The 21,470-nt window shown below is 45.7% G+C and overlaps 1 protein-coding gene and 1 pseudogene across 1 annotated transcript; one reads left to right on the forward strand and one right to left on the reverse strand.

Moving 5' to 3' along the window:
* Positions 1-6,779: 6,779 nt before the first annotated feature.
* Positions 6,780-18,636, forward strand: LOC131264709 (uncharacterized; annotated as a pseudogene).
* Positions 18,637-20,329: 1,693 nt separating this feature from the next.
* On the reverse strand, positions 20,330-20,659 carry LOC131264710 (transformer-2 protein homolog beta-like). The gene has a single exon (XM_058266980.1). It carries the CDS (start codon positions 20,657-20,659, stop codon positions 20,330-20,332), a length of 330 nt encoding a protein of 109 aa, XP_058122963.1.
* Between the last annotated feature and the right edge of the window lie 811 nt (positions 20,660-21,470).

Raw genomic sequence — 21,470 nt, forward strand, 5'->3', positions numbered from 1 at the left:
CTCGAATGATTCGATTTATTATATTATTGAAGTTTTTAATGAAATATTCGTCACACTACTTGGTTGGAACGAAACATCATCATTTTTACTCTTTTAAAATAACTCTTTTAAACAACTCTTTTAAAATGGGGAAAAGGATTTTATGTAATGTTAGTTGTTATTCGGGATATTTTGAAAATTATTTGGTTGTGGTAGTAATTAATAGGTCTTTCTGTTAAGTGGATAAAAAAATCGTCGGATGTATCAGCAGAGTGTGCTGTTTGAGAATCTGTGTCTTCCTCCATGCGGGCTTCGTTTTCTTCGATGGGTGATTCTGTAATTGGAGATGTTTCTGTGGGGTTACCTTTGGTTTTTAGTCCCACAATTTCTTTATTCGTTTCTTAATGAAGTGCTCACGTCGAAGTCTATGAGTCGAATGTACGAGCTCAATTGCTCGTTACGTTTTGGGGCGCGAAGTTGACGTTTAGTGATGAGCGATAGATGTAGGGATTCGACTCCTTCAAATCCGACTCCCAATCCGTCATAAGTCATCTGTCAGTCATTTCGGACAGACCATTTTTCCGCTCGCTGCTCATTATCGCCACAGTACTCCCCCTCTAGATGGGAGTTACCGATAACGCGTTGGGATGAAAACTCTACGTTGAGATCGTGTAACTCCGGTCGAGAAATCTGTAGAAGGTGGCGATAAGTTGCGCTGGGACTGTTCCGTCGTCGCCGCTGGTTTCGCGCAACCGGGGGTTGTCGTCGGAGATGTTCCGTTGGCCAAGTTGGCTGGGGCTCTGGATGAAGTAGCTGGTGTTCCAGTACCTGTTGCTGGCGGTTCCTCTGAGGTTGTTGCGGGGCGATAACACGGTTTGAGGCGGTCAATGGAAACGGTGGAGGTTTTACCATTGATCGACACGAGGAATGTTTTTTCGCCGCGCTTGATGACCAAATAGGGACCTTGATATGGTGGTGTCAAAGCAGGTCGTATGGTGTCGTTCCGTATAAAAACATGGGTACATGTCTTCAGGTCAGAATGCACGAACGTGTTTGTACCGGAGTGCCATGCTGTGGATGGTGCTTGTAGATGGGCCATGGCTTCTGTGAAGGATCGAGCGAAGTCTGATGTCTCCGGGGGTGTCGTCTGTGGTGGACAATTAAAAAACTGTGCCGGTATCTTTAGCGTCGTCCCGTACACGAGTTCCGCCGGGGATGCTTGTAGGTCCTCTTTCGCCGTTGTCCGTAGGCCCAAAAGAATAATAGGCAGGTGCTCGGCCCAATGTATGCTGCCTTTGGCGCAGATGGCTGCCTTCAGTGTCCGGTGCCACCGCTCGATGAGGCCGTTCGCCTGTGGATGGTATGCCGTGGTCCTGAGGTGTTTGATTCCCAGTGCTTTGGTCAGTTCAGCAAACAATGTTGATTCGAACTGCCTCCCTTGGTCCGTCGTGATGTAGGCTGGCACTCCGAAACGGGCTATCCAACCGCTCAGTAATGCTGAGGCTACTGTCGACGCGGTGATGTCAGGGATCGGGAACGCCTCTGGCCAGCGCGTAAATCGGTCGATGACCGTAAGGCAATAACGATTGCCGTTGCTCACCGGGAACGGGCCAACGATGTCCATGTTGATGTGGGCGAAACGGTTCTCCGGTGGGGTGTAACGCTGTAGCGGGCTCTTCGTGTGCCGCTGCACTTTGCTGGCTTGGCACTGGAGGCAGTTTCGAACGAACTTTGCACAGTCCTGGCGGATGTTTAACCAAACAAATCGTTCCGTGGTCAACCTCGTTGTCGCCTTTACGCCGGGGTGACTCATACTGTGTATGGAGTGTAGCAAAGGTTGCCGAAACCGTTTGGTGACGTATGGTCGAACAATACCAGTCGGACAATCGCAGAACAGCTTGCGTGTGCTGCCGGGTATTGCGATTTCTTGTAAGACTAGGTCCGTTCGAGTCTTCCCGCTGATAATGTCTGCCAGCTCCGGATCTTGTGTCGGGTCCTCGGCCAACTCCTCAAAGTCTATGCTGGTCGCAGACTGGATGGATCCTATCCGAGACAGGAGGTCGGCCGTCACGTTGTCCTGTCCCTTCACATGCCGTATGTCGGACGTAAACTGCGCGAGAAAATCCAGTTGGCGCGCCTGCCTAGGCGAGGCCTTGTCCAACGCCTGCTGGAACGCGTACACTAGTGGCTTGTGGTCGGTGACGATGTGAAAACTTCGCCCTTCTAGGAGATGACGGAAGTGGCGGACAGCGAGGAACATGGCGGTCAACTCACGATCGTAAGTTGAATACTTTCGTTGGGCCGGTTTGAACTTCCTTGAGAAGAATCCTATTGGCTGTAGTTCCCCATCCACTATCTGGTGTAACGCTGCTCCAGCGGCTAGGTCCGACGCGTCCGTCCATAGCGACAACTCTGCATCCCGATCGGGGTGTGCCAACAAGGTCGCCGTTGCCAACTTTTGTTTAGTTTCGTCGAACGCTTCAATGGCCTTGGGTGTCCAGATAAGAGGTGTTTTATCTTTCTTTTTGTTGGAACACGCCATGTCCAGGAGAAGGATCTGCTGCTCTACCGCTCGTGGAATAAAGCGCCGATAAAAGTTGAGCATGGCCAGGTATCGTTTTAGGTCCATTATCGTCGTTGGCCTGGGATAGTTGGCTATCGCCTCAACTTTTTCGGGAAGCGGCCGTATTCCATCCGCGTTGACCTTGTGTCCCAAGAAAGTGATCTCCTGCTGTGCAAACACGCACTTCGCCGGGTTGATGGTCAGTTGCTGCTCGGTTAGCCGGTTGAACAGGGTCCGCAGGTGGTCGCGATGTTCGTCCAGCGACGTCGATGCCACGATGATGTCGTCAACGTATGGGAACACAAATTCCAAACCTCGGAGAGCTCCGTGTATAATCCTTTGGAAGGTTTGAGCTGCATTCCGCAAACCGAACGGCATCGTCACGAATTCGAATAAACCAAAAGGCGTGGTGATTGCAGTCTTTGGTATATCGTCTGGGTGAAGGGGTATCTGGTGATACGCCTTCTGTAGATCCACCTTCGAAAACACTGCTTTACCCCTCAGCTGAATGGTAAAATCCTGTAGATAAGGCAGTGGGTATCTATCGGGAGTCGTCCTCGCGTTAAGCGCTCGGTAATCGCCGCATGGACGCCAAGTCCCGTCAGCCTTTTTTTCCATATGTGGGGGGCTTGCCCAGCTGCTGTTAGAGGGGCGGAAAACTCCTAACCGCATCAGTGCCTCGAATTCAGCTTTCGCCGCTGCGTACTTGTCCGGTGCAAGGCGTCGGGTTCGGGCACATACTGGGGATCCGGTGGTCTCGATGCGGTGTGTGATGTTGGACGGTCGTACCGTGCCGACTGGTTGCAAGGTTGTGATGTGTGGAAATTCCAGCAAAAGATCTGCCATCAGTGATGTCGAATCGAAGACCTTTACGGAAACTTCGCGTGCGTTTGCTGCTATGCCCTTTACCCGCAGGTTTGTGATTTTGTCAACCAGGCATCGTTGTTTCAGATCTACCATCAAATCGTAGTGGCTTAGAAAGTCGGCTTCAATGATGGCAGAGTTTACGTCCGCTATAACGAAGTTCCATAGGAACGCGCGACGCAAACTCAGGTCAAGCGTATGGAGCGACTGACCAAAAACGGTGATGGGAGTGCCGTTGGCTGCGTAAAGGCGCATGGTTGACTCTTTTACAGTATTGTGGGCTTTAGCCCTCGGGATTACGGAGACGTCGGCTCCCGTGTCTATAAGGAAAGGCTGTTGCGTTCGGCGGTCTACTACGATGAGCCGGTTGCTCTCCGGTGCAACAGAGCCTACCTGGTTTTGGAGGTCTCCGGCGTGGCCTCCCAACGACGCCTGAGCTATGTCATGGTTTGCGCCCGATGTCGGTGCTGTGAAGCGGCACGGTGGATGGAAGGTCCGTGCGGCGGTCCCGAACTTCCGGTGGTAGTAGCACATTTGGTCGGCCGTTGGCGGGGCTCTAGCCGGTGTTCGTTCCCGTTGTCGCGAACCGCGCCCGTTTTCCGTCCGCGTTGCATGTCACGCCTGAGGTTTTGCAGTTGCTGCCTTAGGTCGCCTATCTCGCGTTCCATCCAACCAAGTGCATCGGAAACAGGACGACGTTGTTCCGATTGTCGTGGTTCGCTCGGCGTGCGCATCTCGGATACACCATAAAACGTGTCGTTCCGCTGCGGGGCGGCCAAGCAGTCCATTACGGCGTCCGCTACGCGGGCCTTGTCGGTGGTGTTTCCGCTTGCTGCGATGGTCGCCGATTGCACGTGGGCCGGCAGTCGACCGATCCAAAGGTCGAACAGCATTTGCTCTGACATCGCGTTGTTGGCTGTGCGTCGCATTTCCGCAAGCAACTGTGTTGGCTTGCGGTCGCCGAGCTCCATCGTCGCTAGCAAGCGGTGTAGTCGGGATCGCTGGGACTCCTCGAAGTGTCCGATTAGGGTCCGTTTTGCAAATGCATACCGGTCAGTTTTGGGAGGGTCCTCCAGTAAGGAACGCACCTCTGCCACCACGTTAGTTGGGATTTGCGCCATCACAATGTGGAAACGCTTGTTGTCCATGCGGGGAAGAATGCCGGTCGCCGCAAACCAGTACTCTAATGCCCAGAAAAATGAATTGAGGTCTTTTACGTCCATCTGTGGCGGAGGTAAGCGCAGCGTGGGGTCCATTTCCTCGGAACCCGTGTCTGTGACCGGGGGCGTTGGTGGGACGACGTTTTCTCGCGTCGGACTTCGTTGCATGCTGTACCTGTAGTGCGATTGTTTGTTCTTTTGAAGTCAAGTGCGTCGTACGGCTTTTCGTTTGTCCGTAGTTCGAACAAATTCGCGGTAAAAACGTGGGCTCGATCGTAAGTGCGCACTTTCGATGCGGCGCAAGCTCAGCAGTTCTAGGTATTGCGCTCCGACGACGTGGAGTGATTCGCGGAAACAAGCTGATCGAACGCTTCGTCGCGGGGTCCGTGTGGGGGCGGAATTCAAAAACGCGTTTTCGGTTCGCACTTTTTACGGAATTTTCACTGCACTATATACCGCGCACCTTTTTTCAAAAGTTTTTTTTTTTTTTTTTTTTTTAATAGTTTTTCACTGCGTACGCGATGCGAACGTATTGGCACTACAAGTCAGGTCGTGAGAACAATGTTCAATCACGTCGGGGTCACCATTTTGTGGGGTTACCTTTGGTTTTTAGTCCCACAATTTCTTTATTCGTTTCTTAATGAAGTGCACACGTCGAAGTCTATGAGTCGAATGTACGAGCTCAATTGCTCGTTACGTTTTGGGGCGCGAAGTTGACGTTTAGTGATGAGCGATAGATGTAGGGATTCGACTCCTTCAAATCCGACTCCCAATCCGTCATATGTCATCTGTCAGTCATTTCGGACAGACCATTTTTCCGCTCGCTGCTCATTATCACCACATTTCTATTACATTTATGGATATTTCTTTTGCCTCTGAGGGTATGACATCTTAGCTTATAGTTGTTCCTGGAATGATATAATTTCGATTAGTACTTTCATCTGGACAATTGCAAGTTTTTCTGCTTAGAGCATCGGCTACAACGTTTGCTTTTCCTTCTTTGTATTGGATATCGTAATCAAAATTTTCAAGTTCCAATCTCCATCTCAAAATCTTTGAGTTTTTTGTTGAGGTTTTTATGAATGTGAGCGATTTGTGGTCAGTGATCAGATTGAATTTTCTGCCATATAAGTATGGTTTATATTTTTCTACAGCCCAAATTATAGCTAAGGCTTCTTTTTCCTTCCAAATTTCCTTCTGCTGGCTCTGCCTGTTCTTCCTTTTCTTCATCGCTTGTTTCATCTTCGGTTTCAGCTTCATTATTATTATATTGTTTCCTGCTGAGTTTGGAACGAAGTTCATGGTCAATGTCCATTGGTTCTGGAACATCTTGTTTTGGGTATTACTTTTCTGAATATGCTCTGGTTGGTTTGTTCAGCGCAAACTTGGGCTTCTCTTCATTATGATGGTTTTTCTGGTTTTGGTTGTATGATTTCTTTGGACCTCTTTCATGAACCATTGCATTCAATTCTTGTGCTTTATATTTGCACAAGAATACGTAAGCATCCTCGATATCTCTAGGCCTAGCTGCTTGAGCATGCCTGTAGTGTCTTAGAAATGTAAGTAATATGTAAGCGTAGTATAAGTGATCGATGTAAGTTAGACATAAGTATATGTGTAAGGATTATAATAAAAAGTCAGTCGTTGATCAGCATTCGAACAAGCAACAAGTCCCCATAATAGTTGGTGACGAGGAAAAAAGCGAAAAAAGTCAACCCAAGTAACATTTTAAGTTTTATCATGGTTCTAACGTTGTTGTTCATGCTCATCATTAAGTCTCATCTGAAGAGTAAAATATCTTAAAGGTTGTGATAAAACCTTCATAAACCCGTTTTAAGTGTAAGAGGGCCCACTCTACAGAACGTTGTCAAAACCATCCCTTAAAACCTTTTCTAGACCAAAAATCACTGATTGGTTTTAAGAGAAGGTTTTAAGAAGGACTTAACAGCGTATTTACAGACTCTTCAAGTCTATTAAGATTTTCGACTTAATGAGCGGTTTTATAGCTATCCTCAAAAGGTTTTAAGGATGCCAAAATTATTAAAACTATTTTGCCTGCTGAGAAACCTCTATAAAACCAATTGGACTTGGTACACCCATGTTAAAACATTGATAAAACTTGTTAAAGTCTAATAGGTCTTGGAAATGTTACTTGGGAAGTGAAGTCAAGTCGAGTCAAAATGTCTTTGATTGGAAAGATTGAGCCCTTTGTAATGGGAGAAAGTATTAAGGAGTATTTGGAGAGGATGGATATCTTCTTCGAGGTAAATGAAGTTGAGTCCGGGAAGAAAACAGTGATGCTGTTAACGCTGGGAGGAGCATCACTGTACAGTTTGATCTCAAAAATGGTGCTACCGGAGAAACCAAGTTCAGTGCCGTACGAAAAGTTAGTGATCAAACTTAAAGAACAGTTGGAGCAGAAAGTGAACGTGGTAGCGGAGCGGTTCAACTTTAGGAACTGTATTCAAAAGAATCAATCAGTGGCGGAATATATAGTTGAACTAAAAGCGCTCGCACAAACATGTGAATTCAAGTGCTGTCTGGTGGAAGCGTTGCGTGATCAGCTGGTTGCGGGTGTTCGCGATGATGGCCTGAGAAAGCGGCTTCTGCGTGAGACTGGTCTCACGTTCGAAGGAGCAGAAAGCATCGCGAGAACGTGGGAAGCTGCGGACGAGCAGAACGAAGCTTTTACGAGGAAGGAGAAAGGAGGAGAAAAGGCGGCGATTAGGAGTGCGCCAAAAAGAAGCGTCGTTTCAAAATCTCACTACTACCGTGGAAGTGGTGCACCTGTAAAACCAAGTAATGATAATAATTGTCACAGATGCGGAAGATCGCACAACCCACAGACATGTCCTGCGCGTACGTGGCAGTGTTTTTCCTGCAAAAAGTACGGACATGTGTCGTCGTGTTGCAGGAGCAAAAATGTACATGGGCAGGATAGATCATTAACACACATAGCGCGGATCAATGTAATAAGTAGTCCAGAAGTGCGCGTGTTAAAAGTTAATGACACGGACATTGCGTTTGAGATTGATTGCGGCGCGTGTAATACAGTGATGCCGGAGAATTTATATCGAGAAAAATTTTCAAATCTACAATTAGAACAAACAGATTTAAGATTGATTACGGCATCTGGACAAAGATTAACATCGTTAGGCAAAATAACTGTTAATGTTATCGCGAGCAATAGAACGGTCAAGTTAGAAATAACAATAATCCCGACAGAAAACAGAGGGAACCCTCTACTAGGTCGTGATGCGTTAGACGTATTATTCCCTGATTGGAGAAAAAGTTTTAATTTAAACCAAATTGATGCGGATAAATGGCTAGTAGAAATGAAAGAAATGTTTCCAAATCTAACAGATGGGAATCATAAACAAATGATAGAAGGATTTGAAGCTAGTTTAGTATTAAAACCAAATTGTACACCAATATTTCACAAAGCGTACTCAGTGCCGTTTGCTCTAGTACAAAAAGTAGAAAACAACCTAGAGAAGTTAGTACAAGACGGTATACTTGTACCAACACGTACATCAGCGTCGGCGAGTCCTATAGTAGTAAGAGGAAAAAGTGATGGTTCGGTACGGATTTGTTTAGATGGAAAGGCAACTATAAATAAATATCTGACGGTAGAACATTATCCTTTACCGAAAATTGACGATATTTTAGCGAAAATTGCAAATTGGACAGTGTTTTGCAAAATAGATTTAACAGGAGCATATCTGCAAGTGAAGCTATCAGAACAATCGCAAAATATTTGTACCATAAATACCCATAATGGGTTATACAAGTATACTAGAATGCCTTTTGGAGTACAATCAGCGCCTGCGATATTTCAAACGATTATCGATCAAATATTATTAAACACTCAAGGTATTGCGTATATGGATGACATATTGGTTGGCGGTGAAAACGAAAAACAATGTAAAGAAAAATTATGCGAAGTGTTGAAAAGCCTAGAAAAGCACAATGTGAAGATAAACGAGAAAAAGTCGGAATTTTTCAAACCGGAGATTGAGTACTTCTTCTTCTTCTTGGTGTAACGACCTCTTGGTCATGCCTGCCCGTTAAGGGCTTACGAGACTTGTTTCCCTGTTGTACGTGGATAGTCAGTCCTCTCGTAAAGGGGAGGGTTCGGTCTCGGTTGGGATTCGAACCCACGCCGTCGAGTTGGTGAGCCCCGGCGCTCATGGGCCGATTTTCTAACCGGCGCTACCGCTCGGCTGTCGCGGACCCACAAAGCCCACAGATTGAGTACCTAGGGTATAAAATATCGAGGAACGGAATAACAACAAATGAGTCGAAAGTTAAAGCAATAATTGAATGTGATGCAATTGAAAGCGTTCTTAGGAATGATAAATTATTATAGCAGGTTTTTGCCAAATTTAGCAACAATATTAAGTCCAATGTATGAATTGCTACGCAAAGACAAAAAATATGTATGGTCAAATGAATGTCAGGCGTCATTCGAAAAAACGAAATCAATGTTGGTAGATAACACCATTTTAGTACCATTTGATCCTAAAAAGCCTGTTATATTAGCAGTTGATGCTAGTCCTTACGGATTAGGAGCAATATTGTCGCATGAAATTGATGGAGTAGAGAAACCAATATATTTTGCCTCAGCAACTCTCTCACAAGCGCAGAAAAACTATGCGCAGGTTCACAAAGAAGCGTTAGCGGTCGTTTTTGGTGTAAACAAATTTCATAAGTACATCTACGGAATCAAGTTTAAACTAGTGACCGATAATTCGGGAGTAAAAGAAATATTCAATCCGTCAAGAACAACGTCGTCGATTGCAGTAGCTAGATTGAGTCGATGGGAAATGATATTAGCCGAATATGAATACACAATAGAGCATAGGCCAGGCAAAAGCATGAGTCATGTAGATGCATTAAGTAGACTGCCATTAGAGGAAGGTTTAGAAATAGAAGAAGATTGCGCACAAGTAAATGCGATTTCGTCGTCCTCAATCATTGACATTGAGATGATTAGTCAATTCCAAAAATCAAATGCAATATTGAAACAAGTATACCAACAAGTTAAACATGGTTGGGCGAAAAATGTCAAAGCGGAATTGAAAGATTATGCTAAAGTTAGTAATAGCTTAGCAATAGAAGATGGTGTGTTGTTTTTAATGATCGAGTAGTAATTCCAGATAAGCTGAAAGATAAAATAGTCAGTCTTTTTCATGACAACCATGATGGGTTAGTAAGAATGAAAATGTCAGCAAGGAAATTAGTATGGTGGAAAAGTATGGATGAAAGTTTCGAGCAATGCATAAAGGCATGTCAAGTCTGTCAGTCGAGGCAAATCGTACCTAAAGAAATAGTCACACAAAATGGGTACAATGCTCAAGACCATTCCAAAGAATACACATAGATTTGTTTTACTTTGAAAATAGTACATTGTTAATTATAGTCGACAGTTTTTCAAAGTATATTGAGGTAAAAATTATGAAAAGTACTAAAGCAGAAAATGTCATAGAAGTGTTAGAAATATTTTTTGCATGTTTCGGATTACCAGAAGAAATTGTATCAGGTAATGGTCCTCCATTTAGTTCACATCAATTTACGATTTTTTTAAGAGAAAAAGGTAGAAAAGTCAGTAAGTCCCCACCGTACCACCCACAGTCGAACGGGTTGGCCGAGAGGGCGGTTAGAACAATAAAGCATAGCCTGAAGAAGTATCTATTGGATACAAGGTACAAACCACTAAGTCTTCAGAGGAAACTGAATCAAATATTGTTCAAGTATAGGAATAGTCCATGTACGGTAACTAAAGTCACACCTTCAGAAAGAGTGTTTTGTTACGTACCACATACAGTCAATCCTATAAAAGGAAATAAGAGACAAATGTCAACTATGGAAGAGTCAAGAAGTCAGTCTAAAATCGTAGGAAATCAAGTCGAATATGAAGAAGAAGAATCTGTATTTTACAGAAATCACTTTAAAGAGCACATGAGATGGATCCCTGCAATAGTCAAAAAGTAAATAAGCGGGATAAGATATTTAATCAGTCTGAATGGAATAATACGAATGGTACATAAGAACCAATTGAGAAAAACCAAAAACCAGATGAGTTCAAAGGATGTCATAATACCATCAAAGGTAAATATTTCACACAAAAGGAAAAGGAGTGAATCAAGTCCACCACCGTTAAGACGATCGAAAAGGTTAGAAGGACAACCACGATTTAAGTATCCTAGATAGGAAGTAAACTCCGTTTAAGGGGGAGAATGTAGTGTCTTAGAAATGTAAGTAATATGTAAGCGTAGTATAAGTGATCGATGTAAGTTAGACATAAGTATATGTGTAAGGATTATAATAAAAGGTCAGTCGTTGATCAGCATTCGAACAAGCAACAAGTCCGCATAATATAAGTCCGTCTTTTTCCTTCCAAATTTCCTTCTGCTGGCTCTGCCTGTTCTTCCTTTTCTTCATCGCTTGTTTCATCTTCGGTTTCAGCTTCATTATTATTATATTGTTTCCTGCTGAGTTTGGAACGAAGTTAATGGTCAATGTTCATTGGTTCTGGAACATCTTGTTTTGGGTATTACTTTTCTGAATATGCTCTGGTTGGTTTGTTCAGCGCAAACTTGGGCTTCTCTTCATTATGATGGTTTTTCTGGTTTTGGTTGTATGATTTCTTTGGACCTCTTTCATGAACCATTGCATTCAATTCCTGTGCTTTATATTTGCACAAGAATACGTAAGCATCCTCGATATCTCTAGGCCTAGCTGCTTGAGCATGCCCAAAGTATGGTTCACGTAGCCCGACAATAAATGCGGCTAATGCATCTTCATCAATGAAACAATTGATACTGTGTTTTAATGTTCTGGACAATTTCTTGTGTAACAGCATAATATTTGTGAATATTCGTACTGTCACTCATTCTATTCTGCCAAAGTTGACATTTGTATGTTGACAGTTCTTGTCTGTCGCCTAAGGAACTTACAAGAATTTCCTTGATTTGAATAAAATCAGTGGGGTTTCCGGCAGTACAAAGGATGTCTTTTGCCTTTCCTGTGATTTTATTTGACACTGCGGTCGTGTACATCCTGAAAACTTCTACTGGAACTTTGTCCTTAAAGAGGTTTAATGTGTCCTCGGCAGTGTTGATCCAGGACGTTAGTTGTTTTTTGTTTCCTTCAAAAGTCGGTAAAGGCTTTATCGGATCGGGGATTCTGAAATAATCGCCGAATGCTACGGGATTTATTCCACTTGATTGAGGCTGAGTGCTCAGATCCTCATATTTTGATTGGAGCGAATTTATCGCAACCATCATTTCGGTTAGTTTCAACGTAATCTCCTCCATTTCTTCTTCGGAGTCTGATATTGAGATTCGTCGATAATTATCAAAACGCGAGGTTCTATTCATTCACTTCTAGTGATGAAACCTTCTTGGTTATGATTTTCTTTTGTGTGTGTTTTTTTTGGGTTCTACGACGTCTATCTCGTAGTGCGTTATAGAGAATCTTTTATGGCTAAACTGCGTAGTGCATAAAAGACGTCGCCGTAAATTAAATCTTCACTTTTCACAAAAACCAAACTTTTTTCGCGTACCCGGTAATGGGAGAAGAAAAATAACCGTTTATGTATGTGGCGGGACGTAAGGGCTTCCTACACGTCTATCTCGTAGTGCGTGCAGAATGAGTTGAAACGTGAAAAAGAAAAAAAAATTACAACGGTGTGCCGAAAAAATAATTTTTCACTCCTAACAAACACAATACTTTTTCCCTTGATCCAATAGAAAGGTGAAAGGAACCGTTTACGTATGTGGTGGGACGTAAGGGCTTCCTATACGTCTATCTCGTAGTGCGTATGGAATGTATCACGAAATGAAAGGTGTAAAAAAAAATTTCACAGGCGAAGTAACACTTTTTCACTGCACTTACTGAAAAGGTAATAAAAAATTATACTTACAGTCGATGGGTCGCGGTTCGTGTCAACTAGCCAGTTTCTGGATGTTCGAAGTACAGGGGGATCCTCAACTCCTCGGCGGAATGTGGCGGTTCCTTTGATGCTCTGTATGCTTGCGGGATCACTTCAGCTAACTTTATTAGGGTTTCACTCTACCAACTAATACCTTGAACACTTAACACTCCGGACGGCTGCGCCAATTATGAGTCGAGGGCGAAGAATTGAGTTTAAAAAAAAACAATATTCTTTATTTTTAATGAGGCATGTCCTCTTCTCTTGAGTTCTAACTTAAAACTGATTATTCCTAACTTGGCTTTGCCTAACTGTCCCTAGCTGTGAGTGTGCGCGAGTTAACCCAGCCGGTTAATCACCTCCAGTCAGCTGTTCCACGCGCCGCTATCGGACACCCGCCACCGACGCTACACGACACCCGTTAGCAACCGAACATCGCCTCGAGCCAAACCAACCACCAAATCGCTACGTTGCATTTTCGGCGCCGGACTCTTAGGGCCATCGTTCCCCTTCCCGCATTTCCATTTCCATTCATGTTCAATCATAAATTTCACTCAATAAACATCACTCCGATTTCAACATCCAAACTCGTTACACGTATATTTTCTTAACTCGCGAACTGCTGATTCGGCGTCTGGTGCAGCCCGTGGGAACCGGTGGTGCGCGTCTCGGTGGTTCTGCTGAGTCGGCGTCTTCTGCTTGCTCGTGGGAACCGGTGTAGCGCGTGGTGCTTGCCGGTGATGCACGTGGCATTTGGCGGAGTCGTATGGCATGTGTGCCCAACGTAACTATATATGTATGTGTTCGCATCACGCAAAATCTACCGGGCCGATTTACACCAAACTTGGCAGGAAGGTAGCTAATTTTCCAGGATTGAATGATCTGAACTTCGTTTGTTGATATCTCTAATCCTCCTTACCCCTCCCGAACACCTATCCTCTAAAATTAATTAATAACAATTATAGGTCAATGGTTATTGAACGGATTTTCACAAAAACTAATACACATGCTGCTTACGTAGGGGCATAGCATGGGTTAAAATTTCATCCATATAGGGGAAGGGGAAAGGGGGGCTCCCATATTACCCTCTACCTTTAAAATGGGAAAAATGCAATATGGGTATCAATTTCGCAGTATTTGGCGTAACTAAATCGACTGGCCACACTCTTAATGTTCAATCTTAACCCAGACTCCCCCTACCCTCCTCCTATTCAGCAAAATAATAGCATTGCTCGAAACGAAAAGCGTTAATTCTTATCACATGTATGCAACAGCATTACGCAAAATCTACCAACACTATCTGTACCAAACTTGGCTGGAATGTAGCTAAGTTTTTATTCTTTAAAATGCCCTCCTTCCCTGTCTCCCTTTCAAATACCTATCGCTTAAAATGGTGAAAAATAATAATAATTCCTCAATTATAGAATGGCTTCTTATAAAAATTGGACCGTATATTACTTTAACATGTAGCCGTCACGTGATAATATTTCGTCCTTTTGTCGGAAGAAGTAAGGAGGGCTGCCATTCTACCCCTCAGCTCAATAATGATTACAATGCATTAAAGGTATCATTTTCGTACAATTTGGGGGACACTAAATCGAATGGCTACAGTTTGAGTGCTCAATCTCATTTCTCCTACGAAACAAATATTCTTAGTCACACAAAATCGGTCTAATCAATTCAATCAAACATAATAATAAGAACCGGTCTTATCAGCGTGCGGTATATGACACATTTCGTGTGTGGGAGAAGCCATCTGGACCGCAGGAGTTTGTGGAGTCCATAGTAGGCACGATTCCCCTGAACAATGCGCCTCCGGATTTCACAGCTCACGTTGTTGTCCGGAGTTACGACAGTGCCGAGGTAGCAAAACTCCTCTACTACCTCAAGTTCGTCGCCGTCGACTGATACATTGCTCCCCAGCCTGGCTCTGTCACTGTCAGAGCCTCCGACGAGCAGGTACTTTGTTTTCGTCGCATTGATCATTAGTTAGCGGCCTCGCGTTTGGGAGGGATATCCGCCCTCCCGCATACTATCAAGAGTGGTGCCCTGATGGGCCAGGGTTATGGTAGTGTGCCGCAGACGGAACGGGCCTTGTAAGGTATCTTTAATCCTGCTTTTAGATATCTAGCCCTCTGGTCTGTTTAGCCTCTCCGGAAGTTAGGATGGACCCTATGTCAGCGGACAGGACCGCGAAGACGTAGGGAGTGTTTCGGAAGGGATTCACTCTCCTGGAAGATTCACGAAAAGTCGCAAAGGTCGAAGTCATGTTGTGCTCCGTCGGCTCCGGGGCGCAGGACCTAGACCAATGCGCACGCTATGAGTGGACGTCCGGCTACGAAGGAGTGGGTTACCGTACTGGTTTCCTCTCTCCTGGGGTTGTTGGTGGGCGAGTATGATGGGTGGGTCACCATCGAAAGTCTTGCCAGCAGCAGAACGGAAGGGTTACTCATGGGGCTATGGGGCGACTTGATATTGTCGGTAGGGGATCCACCTTCGGCTCGGGTGATAACCACGCGACGATTGTCATGTCAATCTAGAAACCTGAACTGTTAAGGACCTGGCACAACATCAGCCAGGCCAAACGGACGAGGGCAAGTAAGACTTTGAGGCGATAAAGGATTGGTCGGCGTAGGGCGCCGAGGATTACGGCACCGAGGTGTCTGAGTCGTCCATGACTGAGTCAAATCAGACGTCGGACGACCTCAGGTTTGGGACCAGACGTAGATTGCGCAGTAGCGTGATTTTGCGGCTGGTTTCAACACTAGAAGGAACAAGACCAAGTACTCGAGGTTTGAGATGCTTTGGGGAGGGATGCACCGGGGGTGAGGATGACCACCCGCCAATCGCGGTACCAAGCAATCGCTGATCAACCTCTTGGACACCGGTCGAGTTCAGGGCCTGGTACCATCCAAACAGGCCAAAGTGGACGGCACGTAGACCGAGCAGGAGCTTGGTTTTGCGGGCCAGCGATTAACATCAGAGGTGTCAGATACTGGAAACCCGGCACGTAGACTAGGCAGGAGCTTAGTTTTGCGGGCCGATGAATCCAAGAGGTGTCAGAACCAACATGCAAGTCCACAAGAAGGATTTTAGGAGGTATTGGAGTCAGATAAGTCAGCTGTCGGATCGATCTTCTGAGCTGCTTAAGTTTCACTGCACCGAGTCCGTTGCTTTAGGCTGGGTAAAAAGCCCCTGGTGGTCAGGGTAGTACCTGTAAGCCCTTTAGCGACACGCACTTTCACCCTTCAGGTATTAGTGCGTGCCACAGCGTCCGTAAAGTGTGATTTTATCCTAAGGACAGAGCCTTTTCCTTCCATGCTCCTACCGTTTAGGTGCAGAGCGAGATGGAAAGCAAAAAGGCAAGAGGAGGGAGTAATGTTGGTTGTGGTCTTACGGGGCCACGCCAATGTGAACCCTCGTCCAAAAAAAAAAAAAAATTGTGGCCTCTAACAGCCGAACCAGCTTCTGGGGAAAGCTGTACTGCCGCATGGTCTTCCATAGCTCCTTCCTGTCTATGGTATCGTAGGCCGCCTTGAAGTCGATGAAGAGGTGGTGCGTCGGGATCTGGTGCTCCCGGCACTTCTGGAGGATCTGCCGTAGAGTGAAGATCTGGTCGGTGGTGGATTTGCCTCCAACAAACCCAGCTTGGTAGCTTCCGACGAAATCTGTAGCAAGGGGCGCGAGTCTGCAGAAGAGTATCTGGGATAGGATTTTGTAGGCGGCATTGAGGACTGTGATGGCTCGAAAGTTGGCACAGTCCATTCTGTCACCCTTCTTGTAAACTGGGTGGATGACACCCAGCTTTCAGTCCTCCAGTATCCTTTCCTGCTCCCAGATTTTCACAATTAGCTGGTGCATACTGACGGCAAGCTCTACCGAACCCATCTTGAATAGTTCTGCCACCAGCCCATCGCTGCCAGCTGCTTTGTTCTGTTTCAGCTGCTTGATGGCACTAGTGACTTCGTCCAAGGATGGTGGGAGCACATCGTCATCTACCTCCATGCTAATGTGCTGCTCAATTCTGCCTGCGCCGCTGCTGGACTCCCCTAATTCCGCTCCATTCAGGTGTCCGTTGAAGTAGCACTTCCACCTTTTGATCACCTCTCGCTCGTTCGTAAGAATGTTGCCCTTCTCGTCACGACACATTGCGACGTTAGGCGTGAAGCCGCCTTGTGTCTTCTTCAACATCCTGTAAAACTGGCGAGTTTCCCCCGACTGGGTCAGCTGCTGCATCAGTTGTTCATCCGACTCCTCGAAGCGACGCTTCTTGCTCTCGAAGAGCCGGGTTTGCTGTGTCCTCAGTCGTTTGTAGTGTTCCACATTCTGACGGGTTTCGCGCTGCAGCATTCGGGCGCGCGCTGCGTTCTTCTCGGATAGTGCCCGCCTGCACTCGTCATCGAACTACTCTTTCCACAGGTTACGTGGCTTATGGCCCAGTGTCTGCTCGGCTGTGCTGCTGATGACTCGCTCCACCATACGCCAGTGGTCATCGAGGGACATGGTGGCGGTCGCGATGTTGTCCGGAAGCGCTTCCCCAAGCGCTGTCGCGTAGCCCTCGGCAACAGCAGGTGTTCGCAGCCGATCCGTGTTTAGGCGTGGGGTAGGCCGGTGACGCAGTGTGTTGACAGCGCAGAGCTTGTGCCGTAGCTTCACCATAACCAGGAAGTGGTCCGAGTCGACGTTTGCGCCCCTGTACGTACGTACGTCGATGATGTCCGAGAAGTGCCTTCCGTCTATGAGAACGTGGTCTATTGCATTTAGTTAAACAAAATCGTTAAACAAATGAACCAACCTCGAACAAATTTAGCCGATCTATGAGAACGTGGTCTATTTGGGAATATGTCTGCTGTGGTGATCTCCAGGTGTAGCTGAAACGAGGTTTGTGCTGGAAGAAGGTGCTACGGATGTTCATGTGCCTCGAGGATGCGAAGTTGATGAACCGGAGGCCGTTGTCGTTGGTTAGCTGGTGGACACTAAAGCTTCCAATCGTAGGTTTATAGTCCTCCTCTCGCCCGACCTGAGCATTAAGGTATCCGATGACGATCTTTACATCATGTTTTGGGCAGCGGTCGTACTCCCTCTCTAGCTGCGTATAAAAGGCGTCCTTGTCGTCATCACTGCTCCCAAGGTGCGGGCTGTGCACATTAATAATGCTCAGGTTGAAGAAGCGTCCACATATCCTCAACCTGCACATCCTGTCGTTGATCGGCCACCATCCGATCACACGCTTCCTCATAGCACCCATAACAAGGAACGCCGTACCGAGCTCGTGCTTGTCTCCACCACTCTGGTAGATCATGCAATCGCTACGGTAGGGGCGCTCCGAGACTCCTTTCCAGCGAACCTCCTGAAGTGCTACTATCTCAAAGCCGCGGGCTCTCACTTCTTCTGCGAGTATTCTGGTACTCCCGGGTGAGGTAAGAGACCTGCAGTTCCATGAACCGAGTTTCCAATCGTAGTCCTTTTTTCGTCGCGTAGGTCTGGCATCCCAAGTAACATTTTAAGTTTTATCATGGTTCTAACGATGTTGTTCATGCTCATCATTAAGTCTCATCTTAAGAGTAAAATATCTTAAAGGCTGTGATAAAACCTTCATAAACCCGTTTTAAGTGTAAGAGGGCCCACTCTACAGAACGTTGTCAAAACCATCCCTTAAAACCTTTTCTAGACCAAAAATCACTGATTGGTTTTAAGAGAAGGTTTTAAGAAGGACTTAACAGCGTATTTACAGACTCTTCAAGTCTACTAAGATTTTAGACTTAATGAGCGGTTTTATAGCTATCCTCAAAAGGTTTTAAGGATGTCAAAATTATTAAAACTATTTTGCCTGCTGAGAAACCTCCATAAAACCAATTGGACTTGGTACACCCATGTTAAAACGTTGATAAAACTTGTTAAAGTCTAATAGGTGTTGGAAATGTTACTTGGGATGATTGGTCCAAATCGCTGTTACTTCATGGTGACTTTTCGTTGCCATTTTACAGAGGGTGGCTTGCAAGGCCTCTCCCTCCGCCTCCTATCCCGTCGGTGGAACAACGCATCCTAGCTGTTTCACGTCCCGTAGGATGCCAGGACAGGGTGTACAGCCGCCCCTAACATGGGGAACAGACGCTGGTTCGAGCCGCTCCTAACATGGAGAACAGACGCTCGGGGATGAACTACTAACAAGTAGTAGTCCATTCCCCCTCTCAATTCAGCCTTGCCGCCCATCCGCCCAAGGGGGTGGGTTTCCCCGTGTACCCAAGCTTGGATATTTAGGCGACAAGTTACCGTTCTGTACGTCGCGGACGTATTGAGTAGGAGTTGGGGAGGAGAGCCTATAGTAGCCTTCAGGAGGCGTCGGATCCAACCCGTTACAGAACTACTACAGATGTGATGGATTTAATAAAAGGCACTATTTAACACAGTAAATACCGCGGGGTGATGGTAGAAGTGCCCTTATCGTCGATTATCTGTTGTCCTGCTCCAACTGTGGTTTAGCCTCAGTTTTTCTCATACTTGCTTTAATAGAAAAATTTGGGAGCACAATTAAGTACAACGTAATACTAAAATTTTCAGCACCTAGCAAAATTTAAAACTGAAAACTAATACTGAAATCAAAAACTCTTCAGTTTTAAATTTATTTCTACCCGGATGAAATCGGGTTAATCTGCTAGTATAGATATATAATTAGCAGTGGCGTCTCGTGAGAAAATGAGATGGTTGTGCACCTTCAAAAAAAAAACAAATACCTTCTTAGATAAACCATATAACGTGGTTTATTATAACCAGACCGACACGACACACGACGACGAATTTGGTCAGGATGTTAAGTGAATGAATAGTTTGAGGAACCGTAAATGGTCTATTTAGTTCTGCAATCTTTAATTGCTACTAAATGAATCTACCTGAAAAACGAGTTTAACAGCTCATCTACGATGTCCTACTCAATGTCGATGCACAAATTGACTGGTAATTTCACGCTAAAAAGAACAATTGCATGAATAATCTTTCGAATGAAAGTGTGTGCACCAGCAGTATTGCCCGCTCCAGCGTGAATGCTTAGATATTTTTTAATTAGCTTTAAATTGTTAGCTATATTTGCGTGTTTGTTTCCTCGATTTTATTCCAAAGTTTTATTTTCTTCCAAATTTACTTCGCGAACGTCAATATCTACTCGATAAATATATCCGCGGTTAGTCAATGTCTGTGAATCAAATTCTTATTTGGCAAGCCAGACTCACCTCGAGTCCGGCCTGAGTACAATCTAATGTGCACAGGAAAGGCACCTATACATCGACAATTTCACATGGACGCATTCAACACATGCACTGGAGAACTAATGTGTACATATACGATAGGCTAGTGCACTGACAGAAGTGCCCACCCGTAAACAAAACTGATCGACTTTCCAACTGGATTTTGACTCTTGCTAATAAGAAAACTAGCGCTTCTTGACCGTTCGTAATGAGAATGGTATTATGCGACTGTGGTTAAGAGAACTGTTCTTATTTGATTAAAGATGCTCGTTTGTGGCAGCGGTGCACCAGCAGAAGTGCCCAGCACAACGTTGTAAAGCGTTAAATAGATTTTGAACGCAACTATTACGGGAGTAAATTACAATACCATAAATAAACAAATAATTTTGTGATTCGTTTCATAAATTCATGACTGTGCAGTGCACAGGTTGCTCAGGTGGACGAGACGCCACTGATAATTAGCTTTCAGTGACTGGTTCACACAGGTGAAAACGTTTTTGATCTTACATTTTTATTTATTTTATTATATTCATTTTATTGCTCTAGCCCATGGCCTACTACTGCTACTCTGAGTCCAATGATGAAATCACCGTGGTCGACCGTGGTCGACGCTGGTCGAGGCAGCGGCAGACGGGGAACGTTTACGACGATCGGTACGGCCCTTGTCAGGCTTGGCGGTACAGAAATCGATGCGTACCTTGCGCCCATCCAGCACGGTGCCATTGAGACTGCGCTGAGCCTGCCAAGCGTCGTTCGCGTACTTGAAGTATATGAAGGAATATCCGCGTGACACGTTCGTCTTCGCATCGTAGATCAGCTTGATGTAATTGATAGGACCGTAATACGAAAAAAGGCCCATTAAGTCTTTCTTCATCGTATTCGGGCTCATGCCGAAAATGCCCAGACAGCCGGGCATGATGCGGTTTATCTCAAAGGTTCTCCGGTTCAATATGACATACACTGAACGCCGCTTCCGTTACCACCTATCGTCTTTCGCGACTCGCGACTGCTCGAGATTTCGTTGTCCAGCAAGACCCTTCTTACGCCTACTTTGGTTTTAGACTGAACTTTGAGATGTTAAAAAACTGTCCGAGAGGTCGAAATCCGGCGCCAAAATATGCTCCAGTTATGCTTTCCTGCTCTGTGTGCAACGATTGTCAATTAGACAGAAAGAGAAGCCATCAGAAAGAAACCGAACGGTGAGCGTGAACAGCGCCGGGCAGCCGTGAGATAGCCTGTGTCGGATAGCTTACCCAAGCGCCACAAGCTTCGGGTCGAGATAGGGAATTCAATGGGCAAGAGCGAGATGGTGATAGCCTTGTCTCTTTTACACCAACGCAGAAATTCTCCCGTCCCGCCACCGCCAGAAATCTCTCCTTACCGCGCCCATCTGTTGCCGCGGCAGCCGATCCGAAGTGAAAAATCGATTTTTGTGATTGGCTAGCCGAATCCTCATGTGTGAAGTCATCAAAGTGCGCATGCGCAAGTTGCATGTACGAAGTTTAAATGCCCTGCGCGATCGGGTCTTCGAAGACCCAGCGCGAGCGATCGAAAACCCAGCGCGAGCAATCGTAGACCAGTCGAATACCCAGCGCGGTCGAATACGGACGTACGGGTACCCGCACGGGTATACCCAGCGCGGTCGAATACGTACGTACGGGTACCCGTACGAGTATACCCAGCGCGAGCGGTTCATTCTTACGTACGCAGCGCTAGCGATCGCTAAA

This window comes from Anopheles coustani, chromosome 2, assembly GCF_943734705.1.
Source record: "Anopheles coustani chromosome 2, idAnoCousDA_361_x.2, whole genome shotgun sequence".
Taxonomy (NCBI): domain Eukaryota; kingdom Metazoa; phylum Arthropoda; class Insecta; order Diptera; family Culicidae; genus Anopheles; species Anopheles coustani.

Coding starts and splice junctions, on each gene's coding strand:
- LOC131264710 (XM_058266980.1), bottom strand. CDS start 20,659: ATGCCCGGCTGTCTGGGCATTTTCGGCATGAGCCCGAATACGATGAAG.